General features: G+C 46.5%; 1 protein-coding gene across 1 annotated transcript; it reads right to left on the bottom strand.

Moving 5' to 3' along the window:
• Positions 1 to 1,470: 1,470 nt before the first annotated feature.
• On the bottom strand, positions 1,471 to 7,537 carry LOC145349763 (inhibin beta B chain-like). Its single transcript, XM_080198303.1, has 2 exons — positions 6,478 to 7,537; positions 1,471 to 3,044 (listed from the first exon to the last, which is right to left on the bottom strand). The coding sequence occupies exons 1-2, from the start codon at positions 6,872 to 6,874 to the stop codon at positions 2,269 to 2,271; spliced, it is 1,173 nt and encodes a 390-aa protein (XP_080054429.1). The 5' UTR covers positions 6,875 to 7,537; the 3' UTR covers positions 1,471 to 2,268.
• Positions 7,538 to 18,938: the final 11,401 nt, after the last annotated feature.

Below are 18,938 nucleotides of genomic sequence, written 5' to 3' on the forward strand. Positions count from 1 at the left end.
AAATGTAACAATAATGGAAGGGCATGATACAGTCGGAATGGGTGTGTGCGGTGCCGTGTAGAGCATTGTGCTAGCTTGTGATTAAATTGCACGGGTTATTGAGACATGGAATCCACATGACATAAAGCTGACAAAACACTCACCTTCCTCGCTAACCAACCACTCTTCAACACTGAACTTTCCAAAGGCTTTGCCGCCCAGTGACATTTACAGAACACTAAATATTTGACATCTTTGGTTGCATTATTTAATCCATTGATATGTATAATACATTTCGATATTCCCTGCCCGAACCCTCCCCCCCACCCCGCCCAGAATTCCTTTCTATAAAAATAACGTTTTCACTTTTTTTTAAATGGCAGTTTTTTTAAAATCTAATCGACGCAACTTTTCAGTGCAAATAGATAACGCGACAAAAAAAACTATAAAACAATCATTCGCCATATACCAGAAGCGAAAGATATAGCTTCAAGTAAATTGGAGAGATATTTTCTTTTTTAAAAAACAAAATCCAACAAAATTCACTGTCCGCTGCCAATGGTGTTACATTGCATAGCTCCCTCCCCAACCCAACCCAACCGGCACTTAGTTCATCAGAGAATAAGAGTTGGGAGGGGGTGGGGGGGTTCGTGGCCATTGCACCGAATACCACTTACTGATACTTTTTGACTCTTTTTCAGGGCGACCAGAGCAAGTGCTTAATGTGCGTTCGGTACTTTGTTAAGTGCTATGCGACTCCGAAAGTCATAATGTAATACGCCCATCAATGCACAGTATTATCCAGTCATCACAGGTTAATTTTAAACCGTGCTATCACTGAAGGGCCGTCTTCATACAATTGTCCATTCGGCCCATGGTGAGTACATTTTACCATCTGAAAACAGTTCTCATATATATAATATATTTATATATATATTAATAAGAAGTGAGGGGGGGGGAAAACGAGACGCAAGGGGAGGAGAAAGTACAGTGTGGGGAGGTGGATTGAAATAAAGGGAGAGGACAGGAGGGACAAAGGGGAGGGGAAGGGACAAAGCGTGTTTGCATTCCACTGATGAGGTTTAATTGCATGAAACGGATGTTTCGAAGTCGGTTGGAACTTGTGAACTGGTCGCCAAAGCTGGAGGAGGCGCACAGTGCGTCGGAGCTGTCTGAACTGTGGGGAGGCGCACATTGCACGGGAGGGCAGCGAGCAGTGGCGAGGAGGAGAGAGGGGGAGGGGGAGGAGGGAGAGAAGGAGGGAGGGTGGGAGTGGGGCGAGAGAGGGGAAGGGGAGAGGAGAGAGGGGGATGAGGAGGGAGCGAGGGGGTACTGGGGAGGGTGAGGGGAGAGAGGGGAAGAGATTGAATGGGAGGGTTTAGGGTGGGAGAGGGGGAGGAGGGAGACAGAGGGAGGGGAGAGAGAGGGTGAAGAGGAGAGAGAGAGGGTGGAGGAGAGAGAGAGGGAGAAAGAGAGGGGAGAGAGAGAGGGGGAGACAGAGTGGGGAGAGAGAGTGAGGGGGAGAAAGGGGTGGAGGGCATCATTTTTTCGCTGGAAAGTTAAGATCAGAATCTCGAGTTTCTTTGCTGTGGTTCAGTTTCACTGATGGGCGCCCGGGATTCAGATAGAAGCGGGAGATTGTGTGAATGTGTGTGTATGTGGGTGGGTGGAGGGGGGGTGTTTGTATGTGTATGTGGGGGTGAGGTGAGTTTGTGTGTGTATGTTGTCTGTCTGGGTGTGTGTTGGGGGTTGTGTGTGTGTGTGTGTGTGCAGGTGTGTGTGAGTGTGTGTAGACTGAAAGCAGATACCTTATGGGTCCGACCATTTACACACAGCTCACCACCGGATAAAACAAGAAGTCTTTGCAGTATAAATAATTAAGTGTACAATTTCTCATCGAGGCCAAGAGTGTTGGAAAGGAACACTCCATTTAAATATATTGCTGATGTGCTTTTTTTTGAGATTTGCAGTGCTTCGGGGGAGTATCTAGGGGCCTTAAGACCACATTGAGAAGGGGTAAGGAGGAGGGGGGGGGGGGATTCAAATCTCTGTGCTTGGAGCTGGAGAGGCACTATATGTACAGGATTCCACCACCCAGGCCTGTTAGAGCTAAAAAAAAAGTCAGATACTGACTGCTAACCGCCCCATCCATGGGGTGAGTTGGTGGATTGAGCAGTGAACCAGCCCAAAGTGTCCTGTCCACACCCACCTCCTTTTGTTTGAGAGGGGGGGGGAGGAGGGAAAGGCGAAAATGTCCCTCCAACCACCACACCCCCCCCCCTCCCCCACTCATGCACAGCCACACTCCTCTACAATCATATTGGGCACATCCCTCTTGACAATGTTGTACTCATCATCGAAGTAAAGCATAGACATGGTGCTGAGTTTGGTGGGGATGCAGCAGGAGTTCATGCTGCCCGGGTTCATGCCCCTCATGCGGTACTGGTTCACCACGGCCGTGTGGAAGGACGAAGCAGAGCCCGGCGCCCCCGCCATGTAAGCCGGGCAGCTGCCCTCGCAGTAGTTGCCGTAGTAGCCGGTGGGGGCAATGATCCAGTCGTTCCAGCCGATGAGTCGGAAGTCGATGTAAAACTGCTGGCGGCAGCACAGGCTGGTCCTGCCGTCGCACTCCAGCCCCCGCTTGCGGATGCGGTGCTTGCTGTCCAGCGCCCGGGCTTGCACCACCAGGAAGGGCCGATGGGACTCGTCCGCCCGCTCCACCAGGATGGGGGCCACGGCCAGCGCCCCGCAGCCCAGGCACTCCACCTCCAGGTCGTGCCGCCTCTCCCCCCGCTGGAAGTGCGCCTGGATGGGCTCAGTCAAGGGGAAGGTGTGCCAGCTGCTGCGCTTGAGTTCCACTCTCTTTTCCACCCATGCCCGCTTGCCCGGGCTCCCGGCCTCCTGGTAATAAACCCTCACCGTCACCTTGCGCCGGCTGCCCTTCTCCGCCTGGGACGGCAGCAGTTTTAAGTAGAGCCACAAGTTGGCCTGTTGCACAAAGAGATTTTGGTTCCCCTCGTTGGAAATCAGAAAGTACAGACGCGATTTGGATGAAGCCAGCTCATCTGCATAGAGAGAATGGAAAATGTTAATTTTTTTTTTCCGCAGGAAAACTGGCCTCCCGAATCAGCAATGCATTCAGGGCAGGGTCCCCGGGAACGTGTGTTCAGAGGCGATTTACCCTGACAGAGCCGGGGAGGGAAGGAGGGGGAGTGACTGGGGGGGTAGAGGAGGAGAGGGAGTGTTCCATTCTCACTCTGTGTAGATGCCACTACCAAGGTTAAAAAGCTCAACACACAATTCTCCCCTCTGAAATCTAAACAGAAACCATCTGTGTACAAAAAGAGAATGGCTAAAAGATGTGTGGAGGGGTGTCCCTTTTTCTCTTTCTCCATCGCTTTAGCAAAATCGTACCTTTTGTCTGTGGGGATTACTGCACACTATCTGAGATTGAGATTAGATATTGGGGAGGGCCATTCCCTCACACAGTTCGCCTAGGCAGTGGCAAAGCCATTTCTTTGACTTTAACCAAGGGCTGTTGGTGATTTTCTCCACCCAACGCGAGGGAAGGAAGGGGTCGTGTTAAGTGGAGATCAGTTGTAGGATATTTTAAGTGTGTTTCCCACGCGTCTCCCCCCCCCCCCACCCCCCAATCCCCACTACCCTCCCCAGCGATTGAAACATTAGAACAAGGGAGGGGACAACTTGATTCCTCTACACCGGGACTCTGGGACACATTCTGAGTGCATTCCTGGAAGATGACAAACTGCCTCGCAGCTACAGGCCAGAAGTATGGGAGATATAATTTCACTTCGACAAAGTGACTTAATCAAACATTCTATTTACGGGGTCACTCCCCAGCCATCCCGGGCAAAACACTGGCAAAACTGAGGTGGTCACTCGCCCACTGCAAGTGGTTCCGATGATGTGCAGTTAGGTGGGCTGACTTTCTTTAAAAAACAAAAATCTTTTTAATAAGGTAATCCTGTCGAAATGATTCGCAGAATTTGACTAAATTAGAGCGTGTACTCTGTGCACAGGTTTAGAGAATTAAATACTTGCATTATGATTTATGGGGAAGACTCACGGATACATGGAGCGTTTTAGCTTTAAATACCCAAGCCTTCCGAGCAGCTATGACAGTCCCGAATGCAAGCACCATTTAAACCAGATATATTCCGCCCGGGATTCAAACCTGATCTACATGTTGTATTGTTCCCGACCCGATAAACAAGAAAAAAACTCGAATGTTGCTTCCAGGAGAGAGCATGGGTTTTCGTCCTATAAGGAGCCAGTTCAACTTTCAAAAACTCGTTTCCTCAGCCCTACTGTAAACTTTACAAGACGGTAATGCCAAGCTTACACCGCTATTGTGGGCAAACTGGGCTGTAGTATTTATTTCAAAGGTCAACTCTATGTTCAGTAAGTGGCTGTGTGTGTGTGGTGGTGCTGGTGTAGAGGGGGGGGTTGTGAGGGAGTTTGTGTGTGCCTGTTTGTGTGTGTGGGAGGGGGAGTGTTCTGTGTGGGTGGGTGTGTGGGTCTGTGTTTCTGCGTGTGTGTAGGTGGGGATGACTTTGTAGACTTGTGTGAGTCTGTGTGCGGTTGTGTGTATGGTATCTGTGTGCGCGAGTGAGTGTGTGTCTGTGTGTGTGTGTCTGTGTGGATTTGTGTCTGTGTGTGTATCTGTGTGCGGTTTTATGTAGGTGTGGGTGTTTGTGTGTCCCTGTATATATGGGTGCCTGTATGTGTGTGTTTGTGTGTGGGTGTCTGTGTGTGTTTGTGTATAAGTGGATGCGCGTGTGTGAGGGTGTCTCTGTGTGTGGGATGGGGGGGCATGTCGTGTGTCTCTGTGTGTCTGTTTCTGTGCGTGTGTGTGTGTATATGTGTGTGTGTGTATATGTGTGTGTGTGTGGGTCTCTGATCTAACTTGCAAGGAGAGGAATGAGGGACATGTGCGCATCTTCCAAACTGCTTCCCATTTCAATCTGATCCCCCCATCCCTTTGCCCAGACTTCCCGCCAGCCAGCGACTGTTTAGAAAGTGCAGAGGTAACCCATGGCCATATCGCGACATGGCAGCGAAACACGATTTAATCCTGACAGGTAATTTCGCTTCAAATCAGACGAAATGCTTTCCTCCGCCACATACAAGAAAATCGAGCAACCATTATTCTTCCAGAGGGAATATTCCTTCTTCAATGTTCTACGTCAATAGAGACTGCCCAGAATAGATGCAATGGGTTTGTGTTCCTCCCACACGGTGGTAAAGTTATGCTAAGTTAAGAGTGAACGTTCTTGTGGTATTTTAAACAAAGGCACCTTTCCAAGCCGGTGCACTTTCACCTGAACCAGACAGGCACCAGAATCAGAACATCTAGAAATCTTCTCTCATTTAAATTTCGCTGCAGTTTTTTTTTGTTCCGCCTAGCGCCTAACCACAGCGTGTACAGTAAACACCCCCAGTGCAACTAAGATTACGGTGAATCTGTAGTGCAATTTTTGCTCATATTTAGTGGGTCCCATTTGATACCCCATCACAATTCACAGCTGGGAGAGAGCACAGGTTGGGTGAGGGGTGTATCTGGTCAATTATTTTTATCCCAAAGTCTTGTAGAACAGGATATCAAATCACTTTTTCCTCATGTGATGGTTATAAACACGCACACACATATACCACACTCTCTCAAATAATGTGTCATTGGCCCCATTTAATGATCTCCGACCTCATTTTTTTGACTGTAACTCTTTTCAGGACTATCTTTAGTTATTGTTGAGAATCTGCACACTCTCCCGCTCTGGCCAAACCCCTGGATTCAATTATAAATTAATGTTTCTGTTTTTGACGCTGGTCAAATTTGTACACCAATAAACCGCTGCAGTGAAAGGGACTTAGCAAGTGAGCGAATGCCCTTCAGTCATCGGGATATAATCTCGAAACGGTCCCCAAATCCGGTCCTAGCACATGTCTTACAAGCGGTACGAGGCTCCACTCTAGTGGCGGTGAAGGCACGTTACAGCTCACACAGCTCTTGACAGTCTGCAGAGTGCTTCCATAGAATGGGATAAGGGGGGGGGGGGGGGGGTCCTGGACAGTGGGGGCTTGTTTTGGTCGAAACTCGCACTCTGCTTCGTCCAAAGCCAAAGTCTGGAAAGTCCCCTGGCCTCTGAAACCCAACTATCCTTTGATTTGATTTATTATTGTCACATGTATAAGTACACAGTGAAAAGTATTGTTTCTTCCGCGGTATACAAGACAAAGCATACCGTACATAGAGAAGAGGGTGCAGAATGTAGTGTTACAGTCATGTGTAGAGACTGGTCAGCTCAATAAAAGGTAGGTGCATTCAAGAGTCTGACGGCAGCAGGAAAGGAGCTCTCTGTCCGGGGAAAGTCACTGTCAGTATAATAAAAGGCTCAGTTGTCTTATCCCAGGGATTTCTGAAGTTGAATACTGGTGACTTCTTGGGGAGGGGGGAGTGAAATAAAAGAGTTTACCGACCTGTCTCAGCGAAGCTGATGATCTCCGAGGTTTGTTCCTGCAGTTCCCTCCGGGAGTTGGCTGTGGCGTGTCCGTCCAAGTTGGGGATCTCCAAGCGGCCGTCCTCCCTCATCTTGCCCGAGTGAAGCTTTCTCAGGGCGGTGACCATGGCGGCTCTGGGGAGCGGGTGCGTGATGTTGGGCCGCTCCCGCATCTGCAGCCGCTCCAGGATGTGCCTCTTGACGGCTTCCAGGAGCAGGGCGTCCGTCCGGCTGGGCTCCTCCGGCTGCTGCACTCCGCAAGCCGGGCAGGAGCCGGCGCTGAAGGGGGGCGAGGCTGGGGCCGGAGTGGAGCCGGCACACACCAGGATCAAACAGCTCACACACAACAGTCTCATCTCCCCGAGCAGACAGCTCATCCCGAAGAAAGCCTCTCGCCCCCCCTCTCTCTCTCTCTCCTCTAACACACACACACAAAAAAAGAGGCTATCAAATATGGCTTAAACCTGGGTTAGTGTTGGTGCTGGGGTCGCCACTGTCTTGTAGATGAGTCTCAATCAGCATTGTACCGCCAGAAAGTGGACATTCTAGATCTTTCCAGGTCGCACCGACTTCCTTGCGTTAAATAACTTTCCAAAAAAAAAATTCCCAAACTAAGGGCCGCCGGGATACACACACACAAAAAAATTAGCATCCACACTCAATGCACTAACTCCTTTTATTGCACTTGTGCAGGCAGCCCGCGCCGGCTCAGGGTTGCTTGAAGTTAATCTGCGCGGCACAGAAGCCAAGAAAATGATTGCTCCTCAAGTCTCAACTTTAAAGTCATCTTAATGGTCCCATTTATATACATTTATGGAGAGATGGGGAGGGAGGAGGTTGTTGGGTTGGGTTGGGGGGGGGGAGGAAGATCCAGTTGTGGTTCGCCAGGGCAGGAGTTTCTGATGATTTTTTTTAAAGCAATAATCCAACATTTGTCAGCAGCGACACATCATGAATGTTGTTCGGTCCACACGCTGTGCAGTGACTGTGGCACTGAATTGATCCAGCCCTCTTCCCCTCTATCATAAGCAGCATTAACTATCCGCTCTCCCACACAGCCCTGCCACATTGTGTCACTTTGCTGTAAACTTTTTATATATATATGGTCGGCAGGGCCACGTGGAAAGTTCCACCTATTAACTGGCTGGGTCCAGAGGAATAGACCAGATCTTCCCCCAAAGTGGGAGGGGGGGGGACTGCCGCTTCCTGTCGGGATATTCGCACTCAAAGCTTTATTTTTTTCTTCTTCTTCTTAAATTGAAAAAAAGAACAATTCCACCAGCTTTGACAGCGACAGATTAAAGTTCGGTGGCGTGCGGTTTAATAAAAAACTCCACAGAAAGAAGGTTGTGTCCTCTGTGTATGTGTGTGTATGTGTGCTTCTTGTCTTTCTCTCTCTTCTACAAGTTATTCTGAAGCTTGGCGATGGTAATTTCAGTGTGAGGGCTGATATTCTAAATTACATTTGAGAGAGGAAGAGAGAGAGGGAGTGTGTGTGTGTGTGTGTGTGTTTGGTGTCTCTCTCTTTTCTCCAAGTTATTCTGAAGCTTGGCGAAGGTATTTTCAGTGTGAGGGGCTGATATTCTAAATTACATTTGAGTAGAGAGAGAAAAAGAGATTGTGTGTGTGTGTGTGTGTTTGGTGTCTGTCTCTCTGTTTCTCTCTTCTACAAGTTATTCTGAAGCTTGGCGATGGTACTTACAGTGTGAGGGGCTAATATTCTAAATTATATTTGAGTAGAGAGAGAAAAAGAGAGAGGGTGACAGTGTGTATATGTGTTTGGTGTGTGTGTCTCTCTCTCTCTTTTCTCCAAGTTACTCTGAAGCTTGGCGATAGTACTTGCAGTGTGAGGGGCTGATATTCTAAATTACATTTGAGTAGAGAGAGGAAGAGAGAGAGGGAGACAGTGTGTGTGTTGGGTCATTTCAGGTCGTGTTACTGCTGGCCAAATCAGATTTTCCCACATGTTCCGCTTCCTCTGAGGGATTTATTACCCGGGTTTTCCAAGCACGTTTCGGGGCAGTTTCGCGCAGATCTCCAGTCTTTGCTGTTGTTTTTTAAATAACTCGAATTAACTATTGATTGTAATTCTGTCGAGTGTCTGGAACGGGCATTCGAGGTTTTGTTGTTAAATTGCGGTATTTTGTGTATGGTTCAGGAATAAAGTTAATCGTTCTGCGCAGTGGGAGAAGCGTGTGTTTAAAATTCACTCTATCAGGTCCAGATTTGAATTGGAGCCACCCCTGGATTCCGAATAATCACTGACTATTACAAGCTGCAACATTACTGTTGATCCCGGCCATTAGAAACAGTGGGTGGTCAGTCGGGGTCAAGTGCGATTATCCGAATGACAAGTGTTCCTTTGGCCTCCGGCCTGACCCTTGCCTTGTGGTGGTCCGCACAGAGGCCAGTGGGCACCGAACGATATCCAAGGCTGATTCACCGAACCGAGACACTCGTCAGGGAAGCAAACGGCACCACCGGACCGACACTGAGGTCATTACAAATGGAGGATGTCTTGGCCACTGCTTCAGGTAAATTTGGAGTGATTGACTGGGACAATTCTGTATGCCAATGTTAAAACAAAATGCCTTCCAGCTCCTTCTGCCCGCCTAATTAAGGCTGACAAAGGGAATGTATGCTCAGGCTAAGGAACCCCTTCCACGGGTGCCAATAATGGACAGATTGCCAGCGATAATGAATATTGTCTACCTAAGATCTTGATGGCACCCACTCAAAATTACAGCTTGCTCGCTTTCATCGCTGCTATTGGCTTGCCTGTAACTTAAGAATAAAATCACTTTTTAAAGTCAAATACTTTCTGATTTTAGAGGCGATTCTCCCCCCCCCCCAAAAAAAAATTCTAAGTCTTGAATTGGCAGGAAAACTGGTGTAAATCACGATTGTGTTTTTTTACAGTGGGAATTCAGATCCTAATCTCCCACACTCTGTGCAATGCAGAGTTCACAATCGTGAATATCAATGGGATGGGACCTATTCACGCCAGGGTCTAACAGTTTTGGCAGACTCTCCCCCATGGGAGGCAGACCACTGCCCCCCTCCCCAGCGCCCACCACCCAGCCCCAGTGGCTGGCCTCTGTCCAGCCCTGACCAGACCCCAATGCAAAGTGGCAGCAGGACCCCCCCCCCCCACCCCCATTGATCACTCCTAGGCCTGGCTCTAGGTTACCCGCTCACAGCTGGCCCCATCCATAAGCCCCACCTCATTGATTCCATTTCCTTGACACTGCTTGAAGCCCGGTGGGCAGTGCTAAGGTGCCAGGGGCACAGGCTGGCACTGCCAGGGTGCCCATGCCCGGGGCCACCACTCCCTGCCACGCAACCTTCTGGTTGGCCCCAGTTGTTCCCCCCGCTTTCCTCCAACAGGCTCTCCCACTAGTTCCCAGCAAGTGGGGAACTGCTCTAAACCCTGCTGTAATGAAATACTCCTGGCAGGATGGGAGATGAAATTGGGCATGGAAAATTCAGTCCCGAGCCCAATAATGACATTCAAATAACATTAAAGGCAGATTAAAATGACTTACCTGGTGTTCCTGCTGGTTTCCTGCATAATCCCGACCACACCAGATTTCTAGTGGTGGGAGTTCACATATGTTGGGAAAGCATGCACAAATCCCATTATTCAGGCACATGTGTACCTAGTAACCCAACCAGCCAAAAAATTAGTGGGTCAGAATGGGAGAATTGCCCCCACTGTTTCTAAGGAAGTTGGTGTCAAAATGGGATGCTGGGCAGATGGGTGTGGTGAGCTGTGAGGGGTGGGGGGGGGGCACTGCCAAATAATTAGAACCAGCTTCTTTATTCTCTGGGCTTTGGGATCCGTGCTCATTGCTACAAGTGTCACTCAACTTATAGATGTGTGAGCAGCCAGTAAGAAAGATCTGTCCCACTGGTGTGTTGAGGTTGGTAAATATACATACACAGCAGGAGGAGCCAAAGGACGAGATTCTCTGGCTTCCCTGTGGCATGTTTCCCGGTGGTGTGCTGTTGGCCAGCAGCGGGATCTTCAGGTCCCATCGCCATCAATGGGATCTCACATTGATTCCACCCATGTCGCCGGGAAATCCAGGTCCTGATAATCTTCATCCCGGAATACTTAAGGAAATGGCCCTGGAAGTAGTAGATCCATTGGTTTCGTTTATTTATTAGTGTCACAAGCAGGCTTACATTAACACTGCGATGAAGTTACTGTGAAAATCCCCTAGTCACCACACTCTGGAGCCTATTTGGGTACAGTGAAGGAAGATTTAGCATGGCCAATGCACCTAACCAGCATGTCTTTCAGAATGTGGGAAGAAATCCAAGCAGGCATGGGGGAAACATGCAGACTCCACACAGACAGTGATGCACGCTGGCAATCAAACCCAGGTCCCTGGCGCTGTGAGGCAGTAGTGCTAATCATTGTGCCACCGCGCTGGTTATTTTCAAAAAATTCTTTGGTCTCTGGACTGGTTCCTACAGGTAATGTAAACCCACTATTCAAAAAGGGAGGTAGACGGAAAACAGGGAATTGTATACTTGTGAGCCTAGCTCCGGTACTTAGGAAGTTGCTGGAGTCCATTATCAAGGATTTCATAACTCACCATTTCGAAGGCAATGGTATAATATTACAAAGCCAGCACGGATTTACAAAGGGGAAATCATGCTTGACAAATCTTTTGGAATTCTTTGAGGATGTAACTAATAGAGTTGACTGAGGATGTGGTTTATTTAGACTTTCAGAAGGCTTTTGACAAGGTCTCGCACAACAGACTACTATGTAAAGTTAAAGCACATGGGATTGCAGGTAATGTCTTGAGATGGATAAAAGGCTGATTAGCAAATAGGGAACAAAGAGTCGACATAAATGGGTCTTTTTACGATTGGTAGTCAGTGACTAGTGGGGTTCCGCTAGTACCCCAACTGTTCACATTATACGATGGCACAGTAATTAGCACTGCTGCCTCACAGCATCAGGGACCCGGGTTCAATTCCGGCTCGGGTCACTGTCTGTGTGGAGTTTGCACATTCTCCCTCTGTCCGCATGGATTTCCTCTGGGTGCTCTGGTTTCCTCCCACAGTCCAAAAGATGTGCAGGTTAGGTTGATTGGCTGCGCTAAATTGATCCTAGTGTCAGGGGGATTAGCAGGGTAAATGAGGGAATAGGGTCTGAGTGGAATTGTGGTTGGCACAGACACAACGTGCTGAATGGCCTCCTTCTTTACTGTAGGGATTCTGTGATTCTATGATGTAGTAATGATTTGGAAGAGGGAACTAAATGTACTATCTCCAAGTTTGCAGATGATACAAAGTTAGGTGGGAAGGTGAATTGTGAGGAGGGTGCAGACATGCTTCATGGTGATTTGGACAGGCTGAGTGTATGGGCATATGCATGGCAGATGCAGTATAATGTGGATAATAAAGCAATAAAGGAAGACTTGATACTTGAATGGGTGTAAATTGAGAGAAGTGGATACTCAACAAGACCTTGGTGTCCTTACGCATCAGTCGCTGAGAGTAAGTGTGCAGGTACAGCAGGCAGTGAAGAAGGCAAAAGATATGTTAGCCTTCAAAGTGAGAGGATTTGAGTATAGGAGTAGGGGTGTTTTACTGCAATTGTATAGGTGGTTGATGAGGCCACACCTAGAGTATTGTGTACAATTTTGTTGTCCTTATCTGAGGAAGGTTGTCCTTGTTATAGAAGGAGTACAGGGAAGATTTACCAGTCTGATTCTTCAGATGGCGGGGCTGACATTTGAAGAGAAACAGTTAGGAGAGTCAGTTAGGATTACATTCACTGGACTTTAGAAGAGTGAGAGGGGATTTCATGGAAACTTATAAAATCCAAACAGGATTAGACAGAGTAGATTTAGAAAGAATGTTCCCAATAGTAGGGGAGTCAAGAACTAGGGGTCATAGTTTGAGGGTAAGGGGTAAACTTTTTAGAACTGAAGGCGGGAGAAATTTCTTCCCCCAGCGAGTGGTAAATCTGGGGAATTCACCACCACTGAATGTAGTTGAGGCTAAAATGTATGATTTCAAGAAAAAATTAGATATAGCTCTTGGGGTTAAAGGAATCAAAGGACATGGGTAAAGGGGTGAGAAGGATATTGAATTTGATCATCAGCCATGATCAAAATGAGTGGCAGAACAGGCTCAAAGGGCTGAATGGTCTACTCCTGCTTCTAGTTTCTGTTAAATGGCCCATTAGGGAACATTTATCAAATGAAGTTTATTTAAGAATATAATTAATATGTACAGTAAGAAAACTAGCAATAACTTTAATAAGGTCTACTCCTGCTTCTAGTTTCTATGTTTCTAAATCCATAGCGGGGGAGGAGTCCGCTGAGATCAGGACCAGAAGATCCCAACAGTTTGAACAACCAGAATATTTTGCCCAATGTCTTCTCACTCTATATTATTTTTGGGAAGGGAGCATATCAGATCAAAGCTTTCATCTTTCAGGTGGCAATGGTATTCTATTGCTTTTCCTGGTGTGGCCACATGGAACGAATGACAAGCACTGCTCAGTGACAGGTGTAATATGGAATGAATTTGTGAATGGTACTACTCCTTAAACAGTTTCAATGAGCTGACACCTTAGATATAACTGATAAAATTAATAGTCACTGGGCAAATGTGAGTCATTCAGGAATGGCAGTACTGGCTTGTTGAGGGCAAATCATATCCTTTCTTGGGTTTCTTACTGGGGTATCAGAGAGGGTCAGTGATGCTATTAAATGGTGGTGTACATCGACTTCCAAAAGGCATTTGATAAAAAATGTTGCACGACTGACTTGGAGCAAAGTTGGAGCTCACAGAATAAAAGGGACAGGAAAAACATGGATACTAAATAGGCTTTATTCATTCATGGAAGCCAGGCATCGCTGGCTGGCCAGTATTTATTGCTCATCTCTAGTTGCCCTTGGAGGCCAGTTAAGAGTCAACCACATTGCTGTGGCTCTGGAGTCACATCTAGGCCAGACAAGTTAAGGACATCAGATTTCCTTCTTAAAGGACATTAGTGAACCAGATAGGTTTTTTCAACAATCGACAATGGTTTCATGGTCATCAATAGATTCTGAATTACTGACATTTTTTTTATTGAATTCAAATTCCACCATCTGCCGTGGTGGGATTCAAATCCAGAACATTAGCTGAACTTCTGGATTAATACTCTAGCGATATTACTACTAGGCCAAGGCTTCCTCCTAAGTGAACTGTTGTGTTTCTGATAGGAGGAATGTCTAGAATGGTGTTTTTCAGGGGCAGGGGTTGGTATTAGAACCCCAATTCTTCCTTATTTTGATATAAATGACCTAAACCTTGAGGAACAGGACACCATTTCAAAATGTTTTTACTATACATATTAATTATATTCTTAAATAAACTTCATTTGATAAATGTTCCCTAATGGGTCATTTAACAGAAACTAGAAGCAGGAATAGACCATTTGGCCCTTCAAGCCTGTTCTGCCACTCATTTTGATCATGGATGATACAAAACCTACAAGTATTGTAAATTGTGAGCAGGACAGGGACGACACGGTAGCACAGTGGTTAGCATTGCTGCTTCACAGCTGCAGGGACCTGGGTTTGATTCCCGGCTTGGGTCACTGTCTGTGTGGAGATTGCACATTCTCCTCGTGTCTGCATGGGTTTCCTCCGGGTGCTCTGGTTTCCTCCCACAGTCCAAAGATGTGCAGGTTAGGTTGATTGGCCATGCTAAAATTGACCGTAGATGCCTAGGTTAGAGAGTATTAGTGGATGAAATATATATGGATTGGGGGTAGGTCTGGGTGGGATTGTGGTCGGTGCAAACTTGATGGGCCAAAGAGCCTCTTTCTGTACTGTAGGGTTTCTATGATAGTGTTAAACTTCAAAAGGACGTAGATGGGTTAGTGGAGTGGGTGGACAAGGAGCAGAAAAATGTGAAATGATTAATTTTGATTAGAAGAATATAGAGACTATATGAAATAAAGGGTACAATTCTGAAGGGTATGCAGGGGCAGAGGAACCTGAGTGTATACATGATAAATCATTGAAGCTGGCAGGTCAGGTGGTGAGTGCAGTAAATACAGCATAACGCATTTGAGCTTTATTGATAGGGGTATAAAATACACAAGTGAGAAAGTGGTATCCAACATGCATATAACACTGGTTTGACTTCAACTGGAGTACTGCGCCCTGTTCTGGGCACTGCACTTTGGGAAGGATATGAAGGAATTAGCAGAAAAGATTCACGAGAATGATTCCAGGGATGAAAATCTTCAGTTATGTGGATAGATTGGAGAAGCTGGGGCTGTTTTCCTTGTAGAAGGGAAGGTTGCAAGCAGATTTGGTAGAGGTATACAGAATCAGCCAGAATGGTGGAAGCATTGAAAACCAGAGGATGCAGATTTAGAATAATTGCCAAAAGGAAGCAATGGCAGCATGAGGAGTAAACATTTTCATTGTCCAAAGATGTGTGGGTTAGGTTGATTGGCCATACTAAGAAATTGCCCCTTAGTGTCCAGGGTTGCGGAGGTTAGAGGGATTAGTGGGTATAATATGTAGGGATATGGGGCTAGGGCCTGGATGGGATTGTGTTCGGTGCAGACTCGATGGGCTGAAGGGCCTCTTTCTGCACTGTAGGATTCTATGGTTCTATGGTTTTAAACAGCAAATGGTTAGGATCTGGAATGCTCTGCTCAATGGTGGGGACACGGTCAATTGAGGCAACCAAAAGGGAATTAAAGTTTTAACTGAAAGGGGAGAAATGTGCAGGGGTGTGGGAAAAAGGTAGGGAGTGGCACTTGGTGAATTGCTCCTACATAGGACCAGGCCAAATGGCCTCTTTCTGTGTTGTAACCATTCTGTGATGCTGTGATGAGTAACATTGCCAAGTTACCTCATTCACACTGACACATTTCCCTGCAGAATCATACTATTTACTTTCTGTTTAGTGATTAATTAAGGACATTTACGTTTTCCATGATCTAGATAGCATTGGAAAAACTTTATTTGCAATCAGAATTTGGCCTTCTATATTAGTTCCCTGCAACCGATGCAGTATTTATAGCCCTATACAAATGTGAATGCATATTCCAGTCTCAAGACTATCTAACTGTAAAGACTAATGTCCACTGACAAAAATATACCTCTGCACTGGGTTATGCTACAAAATAGGAATTATTCAGTAAATGGTATAACCCTTAGGAGTATTCACAGGCAGAGAGATCTGGGCATACGTGTCCACCGATTACTAAAAGTGGCAACGCAGGAGCATAAGGAAGTCAAGAAGGCATATGGCATGCTTGCCTTCATTGGTTAGGATATTGAGTATAAAAATTGGCAGGTCATGCTGCAGCTGTACAGAACCTTAATTAGGCTTCATTTGGAATATTGTGTACAATTCTGGTCGCCACACTGTGGATACTTTGGAGAGGGTACAGGAGAGATTTACCAGGATGTTGCCTGGTCTGGAGGATGCTAGCTATGAGGAGAGATTGGATAAACTCAGTTTGTTCTCATTGGAATGACAGAGGTTGAGGGACAACCTGACAGAGGTTTACAAGATTATGAGTGGCATGGACAGAATGGATAGTCAGATGCTCTTTCCTAGGGTAGAAAAGTCAAGTACAAGGGGACATGGGTTTAATGTGCATGGGGAAAAGTTTAGAGAAGATGTTGCGAGGCAAGTTTTTTACACAGAGGGTAATGAATGTCTGGAACGCGCTGCCCGTGGAGAGGGTGGGAACAGGTACAATAGCAGCATTTAAGGGGTAACTAGATGATTGCATGAATAGGATGGAAATGGAAGGATAGGGACTCTGTAAATGCAAGCGGTTTTAGTTTAGGCAGGCATCATAATCGATGCAGGCTTGCAAGGCTGAAGGGCTTGGTCCTGTGCTGTACTGTTCTTTGTTCGTTGTACATCACGGCATCAGGTAATCCACTTTTGCGTACCATATTTACCACAGTGTGATAGGAATGGAACTGAACCCCATTTTGAATGGATGAGAAACTCAATTCAATCTTTTCTTTTGGTGCTGTGTCAACACCGTTGTGAGATGTGGTTGGGGCACAATTCACCCCAATTCAAATTTGTCACCTTCACACAATCCCACAAACAGTACCCATTCTTAGCCAAAGTTTCATGATTTTCTTGAACCTCCTGGAAGCATTTGAAGCTTTTTAATGTTGACAAAAAAAAAACTAAAACTGCCCTGACCACTCTCTGTCGGAGTGTAAGAAATGTTCAGATGTTGGAGTGCGGAGCGCAGAACCGTTGCGCCAGTACAAGCATGCCTATGTCAAGCACTATTTCACTGACCAGGGAATGATTTCGAGCAACTCTAGTCACTCAGTTGAGCTCTGATTCTTCGAATGTGTCACTCATTGACAGGGTATGTGTTGTTAAACAGTGCCATCATTTTTATTCTTTGGCATTGGTGTAAGGTGTTTTGTATTCACTGAGCCAAATCTGAACAAGTGCAATTCCGACACTATAAGTATCCAGGGTGCTTGAATTTCTATACTGTCAGGGAGCGACGATGCTCCCTTTTGGCTGCTTTTGGGATGTGCAGTGTGTGACAGCTTGTGCATGGCAGACTTCCATGGACAGATAGTTTGTGATGTTGATTGAGGGAGAGATGTTGGCCAGGAACTGTGGGGATAATTCCACTCCCCAACCCCCCACACCCCACCCCTACTCTTCTGTAAGGTGCCCTGTAAGATCTTTTGTGTCTACTGGCATGCAGACGGGGCATCCAATCCCTCAGTGCACTTTTGTGTTTTGATTTTGCACTTGAAAGTCCTGGTGCAGAAATTGAAACCACAGATCTTTGATGCAAAAAATTCACTCCCCCGACGTATCGTAGAATGATTGCAACCCAGAAGAAGGCCATTTAGCCCACCTTATCTGTGGCAGTTCTCTGTGAAAGCAACACAGTGAGTTCCACTTCCCTGCTTTTTCGCTGAAGGCCTGAAAACCACGATTATAGAATCCCTACAGTGCAGAATGAGGCCATTCGGCCCATTGAGTCAGCACCAACCACAATCCCACCTAGGCCCTATTCCCATAACCCTACATATTTACCCTGCTAATTCCCCAACACTAGGGTCAACTTAGCGTGGCCAATCAACCTAACCCACAACATCTTTGGACTGTGGGAGGAAACCAGAGCGCCTGGCGGAAACCCACACATACACAGGGAGAACGTGCAAACTCCATACAGACAGTGACCCAAGCCTGGAATTGAACCTAGCTCCCTGGTGCTGCGAAGCAGCAGTGCTCACCACTGCGCCATAGTGCCACCCAGCTGGAATCTGACTGCAATGTACTTTCAGGTAGAGCATTCCTGATCCTAAACACTTAAAAATCTGGTACTGTGATTCTGTTGGTTCTTTGATAAGATCAGTTGTTTAGTTGGGTTAATGAGAAGGGTAAACATTTAAGTATCTTTCAGGCCTAAGGAGAGTGAAAGCAAACTCTCCTAAGGGGGAGAAGCTGCTGTAATCTGGGTTTTTAACTGAGACACCAGTTAAACAAACTGGTTATGACTGGTTCCTAAAGCAGAAAAGGCAAAGGGTATTAAAAACAAGACCCAAATATTTAGTTTGGAGGGGTCAAACCATGATCAGGCAGGGGACGAGGCTAGCCCATTGCACTAGGGGTATGCCATACCTGCGATCATGGTTTGCTTGAGCTAGGGTAGAGTAAAGGATCAGGGTAACCAATGAGGTCAAACCAAGGTTTTACCTGATACAATTTTTCAAAACCATCTCGGCCTTTTGGCCAAGATGAAGCATTAGATCAAATCCAGGAGGAAATGCAATACCTCGTCCTGTCAGCTTCGATCTTGTTCGATCAAGCCCAAGATGGGATGCAATGTCTTGTCAGCTTGGATCTGACTTGTTCCTCCTTGTAACAAGGATAGACAGAGAGTACAAAGTTCCAAATGATTGGGAAAATACTAACGTAATGCCCCTGTTCAAAAAGGGAGGAAGGCAGGAAGCAGGAAACTATAGACCAGTTAGTTTATCATCTGGAGTTGAGAAACTGTTGGAATCCATTATTAAAGAAATAATAACGGGATATGTAGAAAGTCAAATCCGTCAGAGTCAGCATGGTTTTATAAAGGGTAAACCATTTTGACTAATTTGCTCGTGTTCTTTGAAGATGTAGCCAATAAAGTGGATAATGAGGGCCCTGCAAATATAGTGTATCTTGTGACAATACTGTGCCTTTAAGAAGTGTATTTTAATCATGTTTTTCTACAGGATGTTTCGAGCAGTCCTTGGCATTTTGTCAGAGCTGTTTTGTATACAGCTGGTGTCCTCTATTGTTACTGAAGATCCTAGAATCCCTACAGTACAGAAGGAGGCCACTCAGCCCACTGAGCCTACACTGACAGCAATCCCACCTAGGACCTATCCCCGCAGCCCCCATATTTACCCT

The sequence above is a fragment of the Carcharhinus amblyrhynchos genome, chromosome 11 (assembly GCF_965287045.1).
Source record: "Carcharhinus amblyrhynchos chromosome 11, sCarAmb.v2.hapA, whole genome shotgun sequence".
NCBI classification, from domain to species: domain Eukaryota; kingdom Metazoa; phylum Chordata; class Chondrichthyes; order Carcharhiniformes; family Carcharhinidae; genus Carcharhinus; species Carcharhinus amblyrhynchos.

Excerpts from the sequence above, each read along its gene's own strand:
- LOC145349763 (XM_080198303.1), bottom strand. The coding sequence starts at position 6,874 with ATGAGCTGTCTGCTCGGGGAGATGAGACTGTTGTGTGTGAGCTGTTTG. Across the intron at positions 3,045-6,477 it reads CATCAGCTTCGCTGAGACAG|ATGAGCTGGCTTCATCCAAA; the intron begins GTCGGTAAACTC and ends CTCTCTATGCAG.